Source organism: Mauremys reevesii, linkage group 9 (assembly GCF_016161935.1).
Source record: "Mauremys reevesii isolate NIE-2019 linkage group 9, ASM1616193v1, whole genome shotgun sequence".
In the NCBI taxonomy this organism is placed as follows: domain Eukaryota; kingdom Metazoa; phylum Chordata; order Testudines; family Geoemydidae; genus Mauremys; species Mauremys reevesii.
In genome coordinates, this window is record NC_052631.1 from 53,801,572 (window position 1) to 53,822,100 (window position 20,529).

A 20,529-nucleotide genomic window follows, 5' to 3' on the forward strand; every position below is an offset into this window, starting at 1 on the left:
GGGGAAGGGAGCATACCTGAGCATGTAACCTGAGAACCCAGGACGGGGGTTGAAGGCCAGGTAACACCTCTGCCCGGGAGACTGGACAAAGGCTGGGGGAGGAGCTGGGGGGAGGCTGAGTGGAAGGCTGGAGGCAGTTTCGGTTTTGGAACTGGCTGGGAAATGGAGAGGGGCGCCCCAACGGGGCTTGGGCTTATTACTGGGAGGGAGAGGAACAGGAGAGATTGGTCTCTGGGAATGGATAGATTGACCAACATGGGGAAAGTGGCTAGGAGATGGAAAGGCAGGTTGGTAGCTCAGAGGGGAAGGATGCAGGGTCTTTTCTTAGTCGATTACTCCTGCCCATTAGGGCTTGGAGAAGGCAGAACAGAATTCTCAGTTGTTCTGCTCCATTTTCATCACTGGCTGATTTTGAGTTGGCTATAACCTCAGGAAAAAGATCAAGGTGAGACTGGGGAGAGCTGAATGGAAAAACCTGCTCAGTATAGATCAGCAGTCAAAAAAGTTAATTAAATGTTAGGCTGGATGAGAAAGGCAAGAAAAAATAACATGAAAAGCATAAATAGGCTGTTATGTAATGATGGTACAGCATGTCTTCGCCTTGAATAGTCAGTTCAGGTTTGGTTGCATCATCTCAAAAGAGACAGAGCAGAAATAGTAAAAAAAAAAAAATACAGAGAATTGCAACAAAAATAATTAGAAGCATTCAGCAGACTGTGGGTGTGTGCGTGTGTGCAAAGAGCAGGGCTGATACAGAACTAAAGCAAGTGCAAACATTCTCACTGATGCATTCTTCAGAATGGACAGCAATCGCTCCAGCTGAATCAAATGTCTAGGAACTAGCGTGTCCATTGAGTTGCTGATGAATACTGCTCAGCTTGTAACCTTTTATTTAGCTGTTAAGATAATAAATAGCTGTTCTTTTTATAATTCAAACATTTTCATGTGTAAGTTGTGTAACCCTTCTGCCCAGTGGAGCCAGCAGCAACCAGGGCCGGGTTCAATATTTAGGGGTTCCTTTCCATTGATACAACACAGAACCTACTCAAGTCCCCACCCAGTAACTTGGGAAATTTACACACCACCCCTGGGCGCTTCGGAGAGGCAATACTACCCCACTCACAAGCACAGAGTCCGAATATAGAAAAGTAACTTTTATTAAAGGAGGGAAGTAAGTCAGACTCAATTTGGGAAAACACCACAAACAGGATTCATAAACATAAACCATGAGTAAAAGACTCACCCCCAAGTAGGTTGGACAGTGCCCTTTTCCCCTCAGGTTCTTAAGTCTAGCAACCCAAAAGTCCCTTTCACATGCCTGACTCTTCTCTGTACTCCACTCACTGTTGCTGTCCTTGGTCAGTGCGGACCCAGAGTTCAGAGGTGAATCTGCAGAGTTCACTTCCCACACTGGGTGGGCGGTAAAGAGGCAACTTACTCGCTCCACTGGCTGCTCACCGGCCACCTGCTCACTGCTCTCACCGTGCCCCTCCACCAGTCACTCTGCTAGCCACTCATCACACCTCTCTGCCACCACCCTGTTGGCTCCTCCTCATACCTCTTCACCACCAACCTGCTGGTCACTCATTCACCAGCTATCAGTCAGTCAGCTTCTGCTTCTCTGCTGTGATCTCTGCATATCAATCTCTCAGTGATTTTCAGCTCTTGCAGGCTGGGCAAAAATACTGCCCCATCTCAAGTGATTTTAGCACTTAGCAGGCAAGGCAGAAACACAGTCCTACCACAACCAGTTTCAGCACTGATTGAGTAATTAAAATAACAAAAAAGGTTCCTAATGAAGCCTGTGTAGCTTCATTCTTTGAACTGTGCAGGAAGAACAGGTTAAGCTAGTCTAGAAAAGACCTGAGCCTCCTGACCAGAACTTCTCCCCCCATCCTTCTTTTACAGGCCTTTGGCAATTGAGCCTCTGGCTCAAAGAAGTCCTCTCCACTAAGAATGCCCCCCCCCTGCCATATGGAACAGGGTAAGCACAGTCCTGCTTCCCTGCATTCCCACAATAATCACAACATCGATAACAGCATTTCACTACCCCTGCATTCAGTATTAATGTGATTTGTGACCCAACACCAGCCAAGTTGATTACAATGAGCAAAACATCTGAATAGCTAAGCAAATCTAAGCAAAGCAGGAGCAAACTGTATTTACATAACCACACCCAGAGTCTTTTCCCCCCTCCCAGGTAGCTGTCAGGGAAGCATTCATTCAGACCCTGCTTACAGTTGGTTTTGTAAATCTGTTCCATTCTCCTGCTTTTCTCTGCAACAACTTTTCATTCCATGCTGGCTCTTTGGCTGTTCTGGATTGTGTATTGCTGCTGTACAGCATTTGATATAGATCACAGTCTAGAACAGGACACTAAGCTGTTGGACCAGAGGTTTTGTTTGGTTTATCTACTCCTGTGATTTTACTCAAAGCAGCCACCTTGATAAAATAGTATGGCAATATCTAGCTGGTAGCCTGGGAGTTCAGTGGAAGAGACTCCATATTAGTGATGGCAAATCCCTAAAGGTTCAGCCAAGCACCAAATGAGCATATGTGATCAACACACACACACACACACACACACACCCCAAATTCCCATGGACTTCACCCTAGAATCTCAGGCACAATTAAGCAAGCCTCTACCCCCAAACGCTTTCTAGGCATGCATGCGCTTCCTCACCTCCACAGCCACTTTCTGTAACACACACACGGGGCCAGTCGATGAAATGCAGGGCTGCACATTTAAAACAGATGGAAAGAAACAAAGAGTGCAGACTAGGTTTTGGATCTCGGTGGTGCTAGATATTATGAGGCCAACGATTAGACATTTGCTACACTTAGGAAGGAATTATCAGTTTCACAAATACAAAATGGGAAATGAATGCCTAGGAAGGCATGGTGCAGAAGAGGGTCTGAGTCAACAATGTAACACTGTTTCAAAAAAAGTTAACACCATTCTGGGATGTATTAGCAGGAGTGTTGTAAGCAAAACTCAAGAAGTAATTCTTCCACTCTACTCGGCACTAATAAAGCCTCAACACTCCTGAGTGACAGGTATACCGACTGAACTCCTGGTATAGACAGCACTATGTCAACAGCTGAGCTTCTTCCATTGCCATAGCTACTGCCTCTCAGGGAGATGGAGTTCCTACGCCGATGGGAGAAGCTCTCCCATTGGCATAGGTAGCATCTTCATTAAATGCTACAGAAGCACAGCTGCAGCACTGTATGTGTAGACAAGCCCTGAGGTACGGTGTGGAATCTGAAATAAGAGGGTCCACTGCCCCCCAAGACAGAGGTTAGAAGGGGCTGCGTTTGGATCAGGGTGGATAAAAATCAATGATTTTTAAAAAAAACAGTTTTTTTTAATTTAAATTGGATTTTTTTGATAAAATGCTTTTTGAGGAAAAACCCTATCTAGAGATAGTTTTAATTAAGATACAGTATAGCTCAAAGATATCTCATCATGGAATAGAGATTGTAAATTCTAATTCTATAGTATGACACAATATAGTCATGTAATGATTAAGAAAAGTTTTGTAAATGATTTCCAATAGTTCATGGATTAGGGACCCAATCTTATGGGGTTCCAGGGGCTTCTGTATAGATTATTTAGGTTAATCTTTCTATCTACCCAGTGGGACTCAGTGCTCAGTCTAGAAGATACCATCAGAGATGCTTAGTTTTGTAGTTGTCAGACTGTGGATTTGTGTCTCCAGAGGTAACATGCTTGTTAACAGCAAAAATGTTTTTAAATAAATAAATAATATATAGAGGTGAGAAATAACAGACCTCAACCCTATCGTCCCTCTGCAAATTTGTATACACAGAGTCAATCCCTTACCTCTCTCTAAAAGGGCAAAGTTTGAAAAAGTTCAATGAATAGAAGATTGTTGTGGGCGGAATAGATCTGGACAAGGAGGAGAAGTCTGGAGATAAATGTGAGAAAGGAGGGACAGTCAGTCGAAACAAAAGTGAAACTGTTTGAGCAGCGTATTCCAGAAGTCTTGAAGTCTTTCTGAGTGTAGCCTTCATTGATTTGAGATCTACCATACCATTCTGTCACTAGAAGGGAAAACTTATAATGGCAGCAGCCCGCAAGAGAACCAGTTTGGGAATATTTTAATGAAGTTCCTCTACCTGTGGGTAAGACAGACATGCGTGCAAAATGCAAACAGTGCAACAAAGAAATGCAAGGCCTGGTTGCTCAAATGAAACAACATCACAAAAAGTGTTCCTTCTCAGGAGGAAGCTGCGTTGAAGATGATGAAAGGAATATGTCTGAACATGCAGGATCTTCAGGTTGGTCAACTTTTTTATTTCATACTTCTTTCTTAAGGACTGCCTGTCTTCCTTCTGGACTATTCTTGAATTCTCATGTTTGAGCAAAAAATATAGTTTTTACTGTATGGTACTATCATTTTAGATGCAGTTGTGATAAAAAATAAATAGCTGAAATAGACAGATCTTCCTTTTACAATTTCACCTTTAAAGTAGTACTGAGTGTCAGTGAATGCAATGAGCAATACTAAATGAACAGTCAGGTAATAATAATTAAATAACTACATTGACTTATTTTGTTTAGGAGAATCCATCCTCAACATACAGGGTTCTGAAGACTATCCACCTTCAAGATCACCAACATTTTCTATAGTTTCAGAGTTATCTGCCAATGATAGTGTTTCAGTCACATCATGGATGTCACATAGCCACAGTATATCACCTGTAGCAAAAAGGAAAAAAAAAATCTCCATCATCCAGAAACAACCATAGATAAGTTTGTGATAAGAACCAGCAGATTACAAAAAGAGGTAATAGATGAAAAAATTGCCTGGTTTGTTTATGCAACAAACTCTCCTTTCCGTATGATTGAGAACCCACACTTCATTAACATGGTCCAGTCATTAAGACCAGAATATAGTCCACCCAACAGAGCAGACATTGCAGGCAAATTGCTGGATAAAGTGTATGAAAGAGAAATTGAGCAGTGTGCAAAAGGTCTAGAGAGTGTTAACCTGAGTCTTGATGGGTGGAGCAATGTACACAATGAGCCTGTTGTATGTGCTTGTGTGGCAACAGAAGAGGGTAATTTCTTCGTTACAGAAACAATTGATACATCAGGAAATGCACAGACAGCAGAATATTTACAAGTAGTAGCATTAAAAGCTATAACAAACTGTGAAAAAATTCAAATGTCTAGTACACAGCTTGGTCACAGACAATGCTGCAGATGTATCCAAGATGAGAAGAAATTATTTAGAAGCGAGTGAAAAGAGTCCCAAGCTAATAACATACGATTGCAGTGCTCATTTGATGCACCTCCTAGCCAAAAACTTCAGTGTTCCAGAAATAAAGGCTAATATTGTTGAAATTGCAAAATACTTCTGTAGCAACCACTTTGCAGCAGCTGCTCTGAAAAAGTGGGAGGAACCAAGCTAACTCTTGCACAAGACGTACGATGGAACTCAGTAGTGGACTGTTTTGAGCACTGTATCAAGAATTGGCCTAATCCAATGACCGTTTGTGAACAAAATCATGAAAAAATAGATGGCACTGTCACAGCCAAAGTTCTCAACATTGGGCTTAAGAGAAATGTTGAACACATGCTGAGTACCCTGAAGTCTATTTCTGTAGCCTTGAACAAAATGCAGGGAAATAGCTGTTTTATTGCTGATGCTGTTGAAATTTGGAAGGAACTGAGTGAGATCTTTCTTAAAATGAGAAATATGCAATGACCGAGTTAAATTACAAACATTAAAAAACTGACCAGGACAAGCACTATCTCCAGCTCATTTTCTTGCAGATATTCTCAATAGTCAGTACCAGGATCAAACCTTAATTGCTGGAGAAGAGGAGTTGGCTATGATATGAACATCCAGCAATCCCTCCATAATGCCAACTATAATAAACTTCAGAGCTAAGGGTGAACCATTCAAGAAATATGTTTACTGATGATGTTTAAAAGCAAGTCACACCAGTGAATTTGTGGAATTCACTTAAGCACTTGGATTCAGAGACTGTTGAAGTGATAATCTCACTTTTAACAGCAGCTTCTTCTGCCGGTATAGGAGAATATTTTCTTCCTTTGGACTAATTCATTCCAAATTGAGAAATCATTTGGGACCTGAAAAAGCAGGAAAGCTAGTTTTTCTTTTCCAGATTATGAACAAACAGGAAAATGAAGGTGAACATGACTGAGTTAGCTGCAGAGGACAATATTTTAAGTTTCTCATGTTGACCTGGCTGACATAGCGATTTAATTTTTGTTTTTTTGTTTTTTAATATTTCATTTAACTATTTTAGTTAAAAACAATTTTAATAAAACACACTTGATTTTAAAAAACTTGAATGTTTAACTAAATTCAAAAATTCATATGCTTGTTTTGTTAAAATATTATATATTTGCTGTTGAAAAAAAATCCAGAATACATAAAGTTGTTGTTTTAGTTAAATAAAACAATTTAAATGTCTGTCTGGTGATGTTCTCCTCCTAATACAGCATGGCAATAAAATCCTCCAAATATTAATGATTAACCTGTTGAACTGGAGATAGTTCACCTCCCAATGACTTCATAAATATCTGCTTCAATTACCTTTGGTAAATGAAATAACCAAACAATCATTCATTTTCTGATATAGCTGTAAAACTAATCTGAAAAGTTTTCAAAATAAATCACTTTAAAAACCTATAGTGTGTACCTTCTAAAAATGAAACCTACATCTATCTCTGAGTTGTGAAGAATATGTATTAAGGTTATAACAACCAACAAGAATGCACTTTTATGTAGAAATCCATGATTAAATCGAGTCTTCCTGACTAGTGATTTAAATCCACCCTGCTTTGAATAATGGATGGGTGGATAAAATAGTCAAAAGCTAGAGGCTTTTTCAAAAGACTATGGGTCTTTTTGCTGAAGCCTAACGTGATTAGCCAATGGCATGCGACCCAGATCCTCTGCATGGGCATAGACGAAAGGAAGGCCTGACCTCATTGATCAGTAAGATGAGGAAAGAAGGAATACATGACCAACTGACAGTGAGCAATTCCAGGAGGCCTTCATCGCCTGGTGCTCCTGATAGCTTGCTGTCCCTTCACCTCCACATCAGGACCCAGTCTATTTTGTGCACACAGGGCAGGCCATTGCTCAGCTGATGAGCAGATTAGGCTGTGACGAAGCTGCCTGTCCTCTGAAGTGGGGCCTTTAGCTTGCTGCCTCCTCCTAATAAATTAGAACAAACACTGGCTATGGGCTGAACTGATAGGCAGACAGAGCCTGGAACCCCGCATGGTCCCGGCCTCATTAGCATGCTGATAATGATAATCATTTATCCTTTGACAAGCTCTCTGGCCTGTTTTTCCTCTGGAGAGTTGCCCTCTGTTACAAGGGAGCTGTCTCTCTCACTGCAAGGGGGGTTCTGCATATCTCCAACCCAGAGGTCTCCCCTTCATTGGGAGCTGTAGCCACAGCTCTAATTCCCATGGGGGTTTCTCTTTTTCTCCTGGAGAAGGGTAGCTGAGTCCAGTGCTTAATTTATGCCAGGGCTGAGCCCTGGCACCTCTGGGCTTGGCAGTTCAGAACCTCAGAACCTCTGGGCTTCCTGCATCAATTATGAAAGTTTAAAAAATTGAGTCCCATGCCAGGGCCCCCCACTCAGCCTCTTTCATTACAAATTAAGCACTGATTGAATCCATAGATCTGATTCCAAAGGTTCACATGTACTGTACTGGGCCTCTTCTATGAGAAGTAGAGCTGGTAAAAAAAAAAAAAAAAAAAAAAGTAGAGGTTACTTTCCCCAACAAAAATGGGTTTTGACACCTAATAGAAAAATTTGGCTGTGATCAAATTTTTTTGATTTTACTGAAAGTTTCTTGGCAAAGGGAAACCAGTTTTGTTTAGTGTTGACTGAAATACTAAAACTGAAAGTTGTGTTACTTCCATTTTAGAAAACTGAAAATAATTTGGAGGTTTGATTTTCAGTTTTTGTTTGGGGGGGGGTTTCTTCTCCTCCCCGCCCCCCCACTTTTCCTGTGGGGAAGACTAAATGAAAAAGGAGCAGGGCAGAAGTAACCCAAAAAACAAACGGAAAATTTCAACTCAAACAAACATTTTTGTTTAGTATCACTTTACTTTTGGTCAGAAAATCAACAATTTCCACAAAATTTGGAAGGAAATGAATTCTTTTTTTGTTTCCTTCCAGATTTTTTTCCCCATCTCATCTCTGCCCGCATGAGGGCCTTACGGGAGGGGGTGAAGAGGTTTGCATGAGCAGGGAGGACCAAGGGAGGGGGCGATGATCAGTGGGCAGGGAGGGCCTCGGGGAGGGGGTTGAGTGGGGCTAGGGGTGGAGCATGGGCAGGACTTTTGGGGGAAGGAAGCTGAGCAGGGGCAGGGCCATGGTCCAGGCATGTGCCACCTCCCCCAATGGAGGAGTCCCGCACTGACCCTGGCAGAAGGTGAAGAAGATTCTGGAGGCAGGGTAGAACTCTGGAGCCTGGCAGTGTGATTGCTCTGATGATTCCCTAGCCTCATGGTTGTAGTTGTTGGAATCTCTCTGTCATGTAGCAAATGTGTTAGGCACTGGGAGCACTAAGAACTGGACTGAAAAGCAGGACAGGGAGTAAAATGGTTTGTTCAGTTTTCTGCTGTGAATTTCTTTTCTGGATCATTCTGAGACTGTGCCTCAAAATCCCTCTAAGGCGCACGATTGCCATTCTGTGAGCCAACCTGCCCGGGGTACCGAATGGAAATGCAAGTGGCACCCCCCTTCCAGAGACCAAACGCGTCATTTCAGCAATGTAGCCACTGCCTCTCTGAGGGAGGTCCTGGAGCACTGCAGCACCAAGCCATCTGGTTGCACCCCATTACTAACGGCAGTCGAGCTGGGAGGCAAAATATGATCCATCTTTCTGAATAATGATCCAGTCAGCTGGGATTCACACTAGAACCAGTGCCTGTGGCAAAACCTGTCAGGATCTCATTCCCCTGGTATAGCTTGGTGCCGATGCAATTGTGAAACCCAGAGATGCATCCCATCTCTTCAGAAGGCACAACATGCAGGGAATTAGCATATTTAATTAAGGCGCCTGATGAATGGCATTACATAGTTTCTTAATTAACAACTGTGTACTCAGGAGATGGCTTTAAATTAAAGAGTTTTTTCAACATTTCCCCTTTCACTGTGCAGTTAGTGCAACTGTGAAGACTTTCATTATTGTGGGGGCTGGGAAAAGCTAGATTTTCAGTTGGTCCTCAACACTGCAGCATGGAGATGGAAGAGCTGCAGTCCCAAGAGCTGTCTGCTTTGGGGAGCCATCTACATGATACTTTGGGTGAATGGTACAGTCCTGTTACATGGGGCTCTGCTAGCAGGGTGGGCACCAGCACTTCCCAAGCCTGTGAGTAAAAGGACGGGCAAACTGAAGCATCCAATTGCCACGTACTGTGGTGAGCTGAGTCAGTGGGTATTCCTCAGCCAGACATCCGTGCGAGCGTGCACCAAAGCAAGGAATTAATTTGCCGTGGTAGTTTAAGTATGGTAGTGTCCACAAAAGGGCTAGGTAATTTCCAGATACTTGAGAAGCTATGATGGTCTGCTCTCAAAGATCTCATCGCCTGTGGACAAACTGACAGACCGAGGTTACAGAAAAGGGGACAACAACACGGCAGTGTTGTAGGGCTTTTTGATTTCATAAACTGTGCAACTGAGGAGTGTAAGTGTAACAGTGCCCTGCATGCTCTGTGGCTTTAGTACCTTCCAGTTCATCCCTCTCTTTCAGAGCAAATGAGACCTTGGTCTGTAGGTCCAGTCCTGGCCTTGGTACCACTGGTAATCTTCTCAGGGGTCCCTTTGGGCCGTGTCCTTGCTGGCTGGCTGTGTCAGTAGGTCCCATGCTCTTTGCTCAGCAGACCCTATCAGGGACTGTCGGACTACAAGTCCCCACACGTCAACACCGGGGTCCTGTGTGTCTGACTCCTTCCACAGCATAAGCCCAGAATGGGCCATGGCTCAGTTGTCTCTTCTGCCTGTGACAGAGCCTGTGCTGCAACCAATAGCTGCTCCCCCCCCCGGCCTCGACCTTCTTCCTTCCTCTCTGTGCCTGCCCTCGGCTGAACCTGCGCTCGGAACACCTGATGCCTGGCTCCCGAGACATGGTCAGTTCCCTTCTCCTAGGTTCCCCTGCTCAGCCTGTACTTACCAGCCCTCTCCTCCACTATGTCCATTCTCAGATGCTTGCATAGAGAGCTCTTTGTTAGGATTGAAGCAGGCAAACACTTGGTGATACTGATCATGCCCTTGTGTCCCAGCCCTCCATGTTCTGGAAAGCCATGCTCTGGTGCTTAGCCTGAAGAAATCCAATGTCTTGGTTTAGCAGCTTTTGTAGTAATGCATCTCAAGCAAGTTTGGTACATAGCTGGACAGGTGAGTAAACATACTGTAATGAACCTGCCAGCTCATCGTGGGGCAGTTCCTCACCCAGCCAGCAGAGAGCCCCTTAGTCCCCAACATACAGCAACGGCAAGTCCAAGCTGAGGTCAGAAAGGAGCTGGCAGCTGCCTGAGAGCAGGGGAGCATCCTGGGAAGCGACTGGGATGGGAAGTCTGGGCAGCAGGCGGCTTGCAGTTGGGACTGAGAGGCTGAGAGCTGAAGGAGAGACACTGCTGCTGGCATGGGCCAGTAATAGCCACAGCAGGGGCACAGTGGGGTGGGATTACACAAGACCATTACCTGTGTACTACGCTGCCCATAGGAGCTAGGTTGGGGATTGCAGGCAGGATCTCAGTGTGGAGACTGTCACCTTTAAAACCCTGTACCATACTGCCCCTAGGGGCCGGGTTGGGAACTGCCATTTAGATTTTTTGTTGTAATTAGGAGTCCGGTGGCATCTTAAACACTAACAGATTTATTTGGGCATAAGCTTAAGATGTTGCATCTGAAGAAGTGAGATTTTTTTACCTACGAAAGCTTATGCCCAAATAAATCTGTTAGTCTTTCAGGTGACATCAGACTCCTTGTTGTTTTTGTGGATACAGACTAACACGGCTAGCCCCTGATATTTGTTGTAATTGTTATACAGTTGTATCCTAGGGCAGGGGTTTCAGGACAAAATTTTTGGTGGCTCAGAGTGCGGCCACCAACTCTTGCTCACACTTTTTCATAAAACACTTAATTAGCTTTAGGAAAAACAAATAAATATGCACATATACACGTCCAAATCACTGTAATTTATTTATTGCTAGCTAGTAAGTCCCTTGTGAAAAGTGATATTAACAAACATACAAGTATCACTTTTCACAGCAGACTTACTCAGCCCTGCCAAGCCTGGGGACAAATTAAGCTCTGAATGGGGGGGGGCAGGGAGGCATGGGGGGCTAGAGCCTGAAACCTCACCACCTGGGGTTTGTTGCCGCGCAGTTGGAGCACAGGACTGGTACGCAGAGCCCCACGGCTGGAGCCTGCCACTCTGCTACCCCAGGGCTGAACCCCAAAGCCTGAGCCCTACTACCCCTGGGAATGTGGGGAACTCACTGGGTGCCTGCTCCTCCAGTTGTGCCCCGGGTGTCTCCAAAGAGGGCAAGGCCCAACCCCTGTTGGCGGCCCCAGCAACCAACACCAAGGCAGGGCATCCAGGAGCAACAGGGAGGGAGAGGGGCCCCTACTTTGCCCCCCGTCCCTGGAGGCCACATTTGAGAAACGCTGCCCTAGGGTATTTACATCTTGTATTTCTGGCTCCACTAGTAAAGGAATGTTATCTTCACAATGTGTGTTTAGACCCAGGTGGGTTCTGGCAGAGCATGGTGCTTGGAGCTTCTGCCATACTTGCCTCCAAGCTTCTGGTTCACCCAGCATGCTATAGACATCAGAAGGGATTGGCATATCACCTCCTGCAGTGGGTGATTATTATTATTTAGTTTAATTTGTATTACCATAGCACCTAGGAGCCCCAGGCATGGACCAGGTCCCATTGTGCTAGGTGCTGTACAAAGCCAGAACAGAAAGACGGTCCCTGCCCCAGGGAGTTTATAATCTAGCTATAAGACAAGAGACAACAGTTCAGACAGACGGGGGAGTACAAGTAAACAATGAAGCAGTATTGGTCAGCATGACAGGCAGTGGTCTCTGCACTCCAACAGCCTCAGCATTGTCAAATGTTCTGTAGGCCTCACGGCAAAGGAGGGTTTGGAGGAGGATAGGGAGGTGGCTAGGCAGACTGGGGCACTCCTCCCAAGTGTGAGGGGCAGCCTGGCAGAAAGGACAAAGGGGCTTATTTGAAAATGTACCAAGAGAGTGATGAACGCCGGCATCATGGGCCAATTGAAGGCTCGAGAGCAAATGAGAGATGAGAGAGAGGGTGAGGAATGACTGTGAAGTGCCTTGTAAGTGGAGACAAGCAGCATATCTTTGATGCGATGGAGAAGAGGGAGCCAGTGGAGGGATTCAAGGAGAGGGTTGACACAGTCAAAGCAATGGGCTAGGAAAATTATCTTTGCAGCTACATTCTGAATGGGTCTGAGTGGGGCATTTTTCTCTGCGTGACTCTGGGACATTTCCGTATTCATCATCATGCTGATTTTACCTAGCCCAGGTCAGACCCCATATGGAACCAGGAACTGTCTGCACGGCCGGCTCCAGGTTTTCTGCTGCCCCAAGTGGCAAAAAAAATTGTGCTGCTCCACTCTTTGGCGGCAGTTTGGCAGCGGGTCCTTCACTCCCTCTCTTCCTCTTCGGCGGCAGAGGAAAAGAGGGACTGAGGGACTCGCCGCCGAATTCCCGCCAAAGACCCGGACATGCCGCCCCAATAGTATTGGCTGACCCAAGCACCTGCTTCTTTAGCTGGTGCCTGGAGCCGGCCATGACTGTCTGAAAGAATTGACTTTGGGAGAGCAGGTTGCGCCGTTGTCTGAGCTGAGACATAGTACACACCTTTTGCAGGTGACTGCTGAACACAGCATGAAAGGGTTACATCATGTTCTACGTTGGAGCCATCAGATCGAGGCAGCAGCTCCAGCTTCACTGAGTCCCTCCTGCTTCTCATCAGGCTTACATCTAATACAGTCCTGATGTCAAAATCAGACCCAGGGACTTGTACTAGCAAAATTCTTTGTTGAGAGTGGTTAGTCCTGGTGACTGAAGTGGAGCTGTCAACATTTTTTGATCAGAAATGAGGTGTGTTTCTCTCCTCCTCTTCCTCCAAAAAAAAAAAAAAAAAGGCACAGAAGTTTTCCATTTAATGCAAAATGTTTGTGTTTAAAAATTTTTTTGGAGGAGATGGGTAAATTTTATTGAAAACAATTACTTCAAGTATCAAAATAGTTATTGCAATGTTTTGTTTACTGAAAATCCAGTTTTTGCTAAACAAAAGAAATTAACAACCATTTTGATTTTTTTAGACTATTTTTAAAAAAATTTAAATTGGAAAAAAATTCAGGAAAAATACTCTGGGTATTCTAAATGGTTCAAACCTTTGGAAACTAAAGGAATTTCACAACATTAAAATTTTTCATGTACGATTCCATTTTTTCATGTCCGTTTAATTGCTCAATATTCTGATTTTGAATCTACTATGCTGATGGCAGGAGCACCAGTGACCCTTTTGTGTAACATCTGTTAAGGCTGAGAAAGAGTCATGTGGATGTTTTTACGCTTGCTTAAGATTTTTGCAGTTCCAGACTGAGTGAATTTGTCTGCTTGGGGCTTTTTTACATCTAGTGAGCTAACCAAAAATGTGGTTTCTAGCCTGGTCTATGCTTAAAAATTAGCCTGACCTAGCTATGTTGCTCAAGGCTGTGAAAAATTTCATATCCTGAGCACCGTAGTTAGACCAACCCAATCCCTGGTGCAGAGGTCAGTGGCAGAACTCTTTAGCAGCTGTACTGTAGATTTGCCCTCTGTCATGCTGCAGTAATGAGTCCTGAGTGTGCCATGTGAGCTAATTCCTTCTTTGGGGCACATGAGTATTACCTTTCTGGATGCATAGGAGTGGCTCAGGTCACAATGAAAGGAATAGTTTTTCCTTCAGGGAGCAGCCAAGCTCCTTTGAAAATGTCTGCCTATTCTAAGAATATTGAGGGGTTGGCCTCAGCTGCAGCTACCCATTGCGACGTTCCCCTGGTGTTATCTGGACCGGTGATCTGCTAGGTCACTCCAATCCTCGACTCTGGGAGCCAGCCTTACCCTGCACTGCTGTGAGAACCCCCACTCCTGGGCTGTTCACACACAGCCTCTGGCATGTAAGCTGCTCCCAGTTACGTGAGTGAGCCGCTGCTTGGATTGTGCAACCGAATGACACTAACCAATATCTTCAGTCCCAGACACAACCCTAGGCACTCCATCTTGCAGCGTCCAGTTATGCCTGCTGGATGCTGCAAGCTTATATGAGTTCGTCAATTTAACAAAGAAATTGATAAGTACCAGGCTTGTTATCCCAAGAGGAGTCTCTGACACGCTTCAAACCAAATGCACTGCTTCAGGTAGAATAAACAAACAAATGTATTACAAAAGAGAGATTTTAAGTGATTATAAGTGCTCTGTGGGATAGCTGCCCAGAGTGCACTGCTCCAAATAGCACTGCAAGTGTGAACACACTATTGCGTAGGCAGCTGTCAGTGTGAATGCACAACAGCAGTTTTCTTTCTGCACTCTCTGAGCGACGCTGTGACTGCTGGCTCTGTAACTTTGCCAGTGTAGACATGCCCAGAGAGCATGGCAAACATCTCTCCCTTTTATCATGTTCTTTCTTCCCTCTTGGCTTTGCCCGCCCCCCTTCAGAGTCAGGTGAGCATTACCACACTGTAGTCCCAAACCGACCAAGGGAAGGGGGGTGACTCACTCGAGAGTCCAACAGATCCTTTGTTTCTGCCTAGGCCAGCGTCCTCTGTTCCTGTGAGACTGGGCTGGGTTTGTCCCATACATGTCCTGATGAGGTGTGAACTGCCCTCTGCTCTTGGAGAGTTTTTGCTGGGCTTGTTTTAAGCTATGAGGACAAATTTTCAGCCTCATAACTATATACATGAAATTACAACCTATAACATCACTATAACAACCATGCTCAGTGCATCATGAACCTTCCAGAGACACCCGACATGACAAACTTTGCATTGGCTACCACACAATCATTATAAGGATGAACATAGGGGTGCAAGCTGTTCCCCCTAAGGTACAGAGTGTCACACCCTAGCTCCAGTTTTATCAACTGAAGATCTAAACATTATCCCAAGACTGAGCCCACAACTCAGATTCGAGCCTCCAGCTGCTATTTGTGTGGTTGCTTTTCAGCTTGCTTTGTGCCTTGTGTTTTAAACTCCATAGGTCTTCAGTGTGCTTCGGTGGGATTTGGGCTTGGAGTCTGCAGAATGCTTTTTGGGTTATAATGTTTGCTTGGATGTTAGGTGTTGTTTTCAAATCGGACTATGCAAGTCTAATGGGATATCAGCAACTGCTTGGCTTATGCCTGAACTGTTGTTTACTTCACCATTGTTAGCACTGACTGTGAATCAATAGAAATCTTATTGCTCCAGAACCTTTGTTCCCATTCATCTTTGGCCAGTAAGGCACCAGGCCTTGGCCAGGCTAGATCTGCGTGTGGGTAGCAGAAAGAGCTCTGTATTCTGGCTATGGGGGAAGGGAAGGGAACAGTGATTGATTGCTCATGAGTAAGGCTGTGTGTCTGTCATGGAGGACCCCTGCGACTTCTGCAGCGGCCAGTGTGGCTGGCTCCGGGACTGCCCAAGCAGATCAGGCAACCCCTGGGCCAGCAGCACCGACCACTGCTGGGGCAGTTTGGGTGTGGGAGGGGACACAGGGCTGATGTAGGGGGTTGGGTGCAGGGTGGTGCTTACCTTGGGGTGGGATGGGGAGCTCCCCAGAAGTGGCCAGCATGTCCCTGCAGCTCCTAGGTGGACGGGCCAGGGGAATCCATGCACGGCCCACGCTCGCAGGTGCCACTGTCGCAGCTCCCATTAGCTGCAGTTCCTGGCCAATGGGAGCTGTGGAGCCAGAGCTCATGTCAGGGGCAGCTTGTGGAACCCCCCTGGCCTTCCCTCCCCTTAGGAGCTGCAGGAACATGTGGAGCCACATAGGGAGTCTGCCATCCCCCCCAACCCTCCCCCCCCCAACACCAGCGGGGGTCCTGGGCCGTGGCCTGCCCCCCTTTTCCCCAAACCAGCAGGGGTCCCAAGCCATGTGCCACTGCCTGTCTTCCCCCCAGCATCAGCAAAGGTGCCAGGCCACCCCCCTCAGCACCTGTGGTGCCCCCCAACCACCCTCCCAGAGCACCCCTGGCCCCCCAGCCCAAGTTTTAGTTAGGCGTATATAGTACAATTGATGGACAGGTCACGGGCCATGAATTTTTGTTTACTGCCCATGACCTGTCCATGACTTTCACTAAAAATACCCGTGACTGAAACGTAGCCTTACTCATTAGAATCCACCCTGACTATCCCAGCTCAGGGAATCCCGCATTGCTGGTTAACTAAAACTACGGTTGAGACAATAAATTACGTTTTGTTTGCACCTCCTGGATTCTGGGCCCTGCCTAAGGGCTGCTCTACCTTATGTTGGTTGCTAACGGCCTCAAGATCAGCTGGATCACAGTGCACTCTGACCAGGCCCCAGCGTGCCCCTTACAGCAAGCTTTGCAAAGGAGGCAGAGGAGACCTGTGGTGGCATGTCTATCTCACCCCAGGGACTTGCTGACCCCAGAGGCCTTGCCTGGGCGCTGGCTCTATGCTCCTTTATGCCGTCAGAGCGGTGTGAGGGGCCACGGCATGTTGTGAAGTATGAATGCCAAGCAACTCGCCCAATACAATGTGGGGGTAGCTTTCTCTGGGGGCTAGAACATTGCTATGGTTCTCCTTCTCTAGCAAATCTGTGCTTTCGGGGAGGGGTGCAACAGGAAACTGGGGAGATCTAGAGCCTAATCTTAAAACCACTGAAGTCAATGGCAGTCTTTCCATTGGTTCAGGAACCGAGTGTTAAATTTCTGAGTCACAAAACAATCCATCCAGTGTCTCTGAGTTACACAATACTCAGCACCATAGATGCTCCACATGCCCTGCGTGTGTCATCTGCTAAATCCATATTTCACGTGGCATGGGCCCACAGCTTTGCACCACACAATGTCATGCCTGCACCAATAGCTGACCAAGTTCATTGTCGACTCCAGGCACTTGCAGCGGGGGGGTTGCGTCATGATGGGTGAACCTTAAAAGATTGTCTTGGAAAGGGTCCCTGCTCAGCAGATGCCATTCTGAATTCTCCAATGGCTTTTGCATATAAGTGCATGCTAGGGACCTAATTCCCTCTGAAAATTAATATTTTGACATTCAAAATAACTAGCCCTGCATAGGATAGGGAATTATCATTGTGCCATTTAATCGGAATCACTAACGATGCCAGATTGGGTACATTATTCTTCGATCAAGGAAGAGGCGTCAATCACATAGAGAAGGCCAGACCCTCAGTTGGTGTAAATCAACATACTCTGATTTTCACCCCCCAAGGGCCTGGCCCAGCATGACCCAGTTCTTTCAAAAGAAAACCCCACAACTATCGTAAAGGTCTTAATACAGCCATGGGAGAACGTGGGAGGGGAGAGCCAGAGCTGTGGTTGCATCCTCTGAAAATGACACCTAGATCAGGTGGAGTAAAGACAGCAGCACACTCTGAGTACAGCTGGCTGATGGAGAGGGGTGGCAGTGGTTTACTGAGGCTGAACAGACATGCACTGAACCTCTGCGGTTGGTGGGGTGAAGTGCACAGCCACCAGGGGAGAAAAGTTTGGTTATTTTCCATTCCAGTGACCTTGTGCACTGCTGGCAGTGAGGGAATATCACACAGGTGGAAATACCCTAAGAGCAGGCTTGTTACTTAGCAGAACAATAATGCTCCGACATCACAGGAATTAGAGCTTTGGCTAATTTTATCAGAACTGGCCCAACCAAACCTTGCAAGCAGCTACATGGCCACAGCTACAGATCTAGGACACATACCTTTCTTCTAACACCACTGTCCCCAAACCAGCTGTGACCCCCCCCCCCCCCTGCCTATGGACGGGGATTGTGAGCTGTATGACTTTAAAGGGATGCTCTGTTTTACTTCCCCCTAAGAATGTAAAGCAGAAGAATAATGGGTCCAGACCTACGCCTCTTGACCCGCAGGAATATTCTTATCAGTCAGTGGGCTGCTCGCTGCTGTGTGGGTGTGCAGGGACGTGCCTGGGATTAGCATGAGCTGTTCTTGTCACCTTTTCACCTGTGGTCTTTAAAAGAAAGTGAAGGGCCTGACTGTGAACTTCTTCACCTAATCCCTTGTTCCTTCTTCTCTTGCAGTTGGGAAGACGTCCCTTATCACAAGGTTCATGTACGACAGTTTTGACAACACATATCAGGTGAGACCCTTTTCCATTTCTGGATCTGGAGTGACACTAACCCCAGTGCACCGCCTACTCCCTGTCAATCCCCAGCCATGTTCTGTGCACAGCATCGGACCCACCTTGGAGCAGAAATAAGCTCCCTTTCTTCAGAGGTGGGAAATGGACATGTGAACACGGCCCACTTACGACGCCTCGTACAGCCCAGTCCTGAGATCTAGACTGTAGCGCTGTTTATTTTCAATGGCACCTACATAGTTGCATCCAATTCCTTGTGCATGAATGAAATCAGCAGGGTCTTCTGGGGAACGCTTCTGCCTAGCAACCCAAAATGGGTGCAGTGGTGTGAACACATGCATTTGGATTGCAAACTGGCTAACAACGGGCTTTCCATTGGTGAATGACATGCGTGCACTTGGGCTACTCTTTACATTACCCATTCCCTGCACTAGCTGGCATTGGCGCATTTTGCAACCATCATGACATAGTCAGTCTATACGTTTTGTGGAGTTCTCTACTTTATGCAGATAGTGTCTGTAATTTCAAAGGAATTGTTTTGAGTTCTAGGTGTGTAATGAGAAGTAACCACCAGCTGTGTGATCACCTCAGACTTTCCAAGTTCCAGGCTGATGCTGTTGCCAAAATGCAGTGGGCATGATTCTCTTCTTGCTTTGGTGTAAATCAGGAGTAACTCCACTGAAGTCAGTGTAAAGCTGAGGAGAATCAGGACTAAGTTCTTCATATCCTAACTCTGCCTTGTACACTAGAGTTTTCCTGAATTAGCTTGGGACCCCAAAGACACAGACTGGGTTTCTCTTTCCTTTCATTGTGCATTCACACAAAGGGATTTCTCAGCCTTTATTTACTTTTCTTGTGGGTTGAACAACATCCCCCTGGGGCCAATGAACAAAATGTAACTCAATCTAGACTTCCCCTTTCACTGGCAACTCCACTTTTCCTGGGTTTGTTTCTCTCAGGAGGGATTTGCCCCTGGGGTAAGCACTCAACCCAAACTAGATGAAGCGTAGTTTAGCTGAGAGAGAATGGTATCGATCGCGACATGTGTCTGCTGGCAGCTCCCATTGCAGAGGAGCCAAAGTGTGACCTTTCAAGCAATACATGGCCTGAAAGCCCCATCTGCATCTGAACCCCATCAGAGGCATTTTCCTGGCTGTAGGACTTCTCCTTCTCTGAGTATGCAGGTGTGAGCTGCCCTGACTGTGCACTTCACCAAGGTATCTCGGCCCTGACATAGAGGGTTCACCTTTGTTAGGGAGGAGTGGCTGTGCCATTGATGGTGATGAAACCGTGGACAGCTCTCATGAGGGGCCAGACCCGGATGCCCCAGTCGTGGTGACCGGTACTGTGCTCCATGGGTTCTCCGCGGAAGTCAGTGGGACTGCTCAGCATGCGTGTAACTCACCGGTCAGTGTGCGTCACATGTCCCCCTCTGTGCCTGATCCACAGAGCAAGACTCTCTGTTACTGCCCCAGCGAGAGAGCCCAGCTCCTTTGCATAAGCAGTAGAGACTCAGGTCTTTGTGGTGGGGTCTCCCCACTTTGCTAGGTTGGTCTGGCCTCTGACACCCTCTGGGGAGGCAGAAATTCACCCAGCGATTGCTCCAATACCCAGATCTCTCCCAGCGCCCTGACTGGACAGGACCTCAGTGTCATTGCAAACAACAGTCAGTGGGAGCAGACATACCTCCCTCAGTCCTGCCCTTTGGCTGTAACTGGTTCATATGTCTGGGGCAGGCTTGCAGGAGCCACATGCTCCAGCTGCTCATTGAGCTTGACCCTGAAGTATCCATGTTGTCCTGTCTCAAGTGGCATCCCTCAACCCATTTGCAGAAGAGCTGGCAGCAGGGACAAGATTTTCTGCCAGCCCTCCAGCCAGCTAGTGCTCAGAGGCCAGCTCTGCTGCCTGTCTGTCCCCAGCCTTCACAGCACAGCTGCTGATCTGTGGAGTGGGGGTGTCACTCATTTTGCTCAGAGGGTTCCTGGTTCGATCCCCCGTGTGTCAGCTGCAATGATGGTCATTGCACAAGGAGAGCAGATGTTGGCCCCAGACAACTAGCATGGCCTAACGTAAAGGGAGTCAGTCAGGGCAGAGAAGCAATTGTCCTGGGAACATCTGGAGAGCCCTTAAGGAGCAGG

The 20,529-nt window shown here is 46.4% G+C and overlaps 1 protein-coding gene across 6 annotated transcripts in view; it reads left to right on the plus strand.

Moving 5' to 3' along the window:
* Nucleotides 1-20,529, plus strand: part of RAB6B (RAB6B, member RAS oncogene family) — a 143,022-nt gene that overhangs the window by 60,863 nt on the left and 61,630 nt on the right. For all 6 annotated transcript variants that reach the window (XM_039488625.1, XM_039488621.1, XM_039488622.1 and 3 more), the window contains exon 2: nt 18,333-18,391. In XM_039488625.1, coding sequence (XP_039344559.1) covers nt 18,333-18,391 — 59 coding nt within the window. The remainder of the gene's footprint in view (nt 1-18,332; nt 18,392-20,529) is intronic.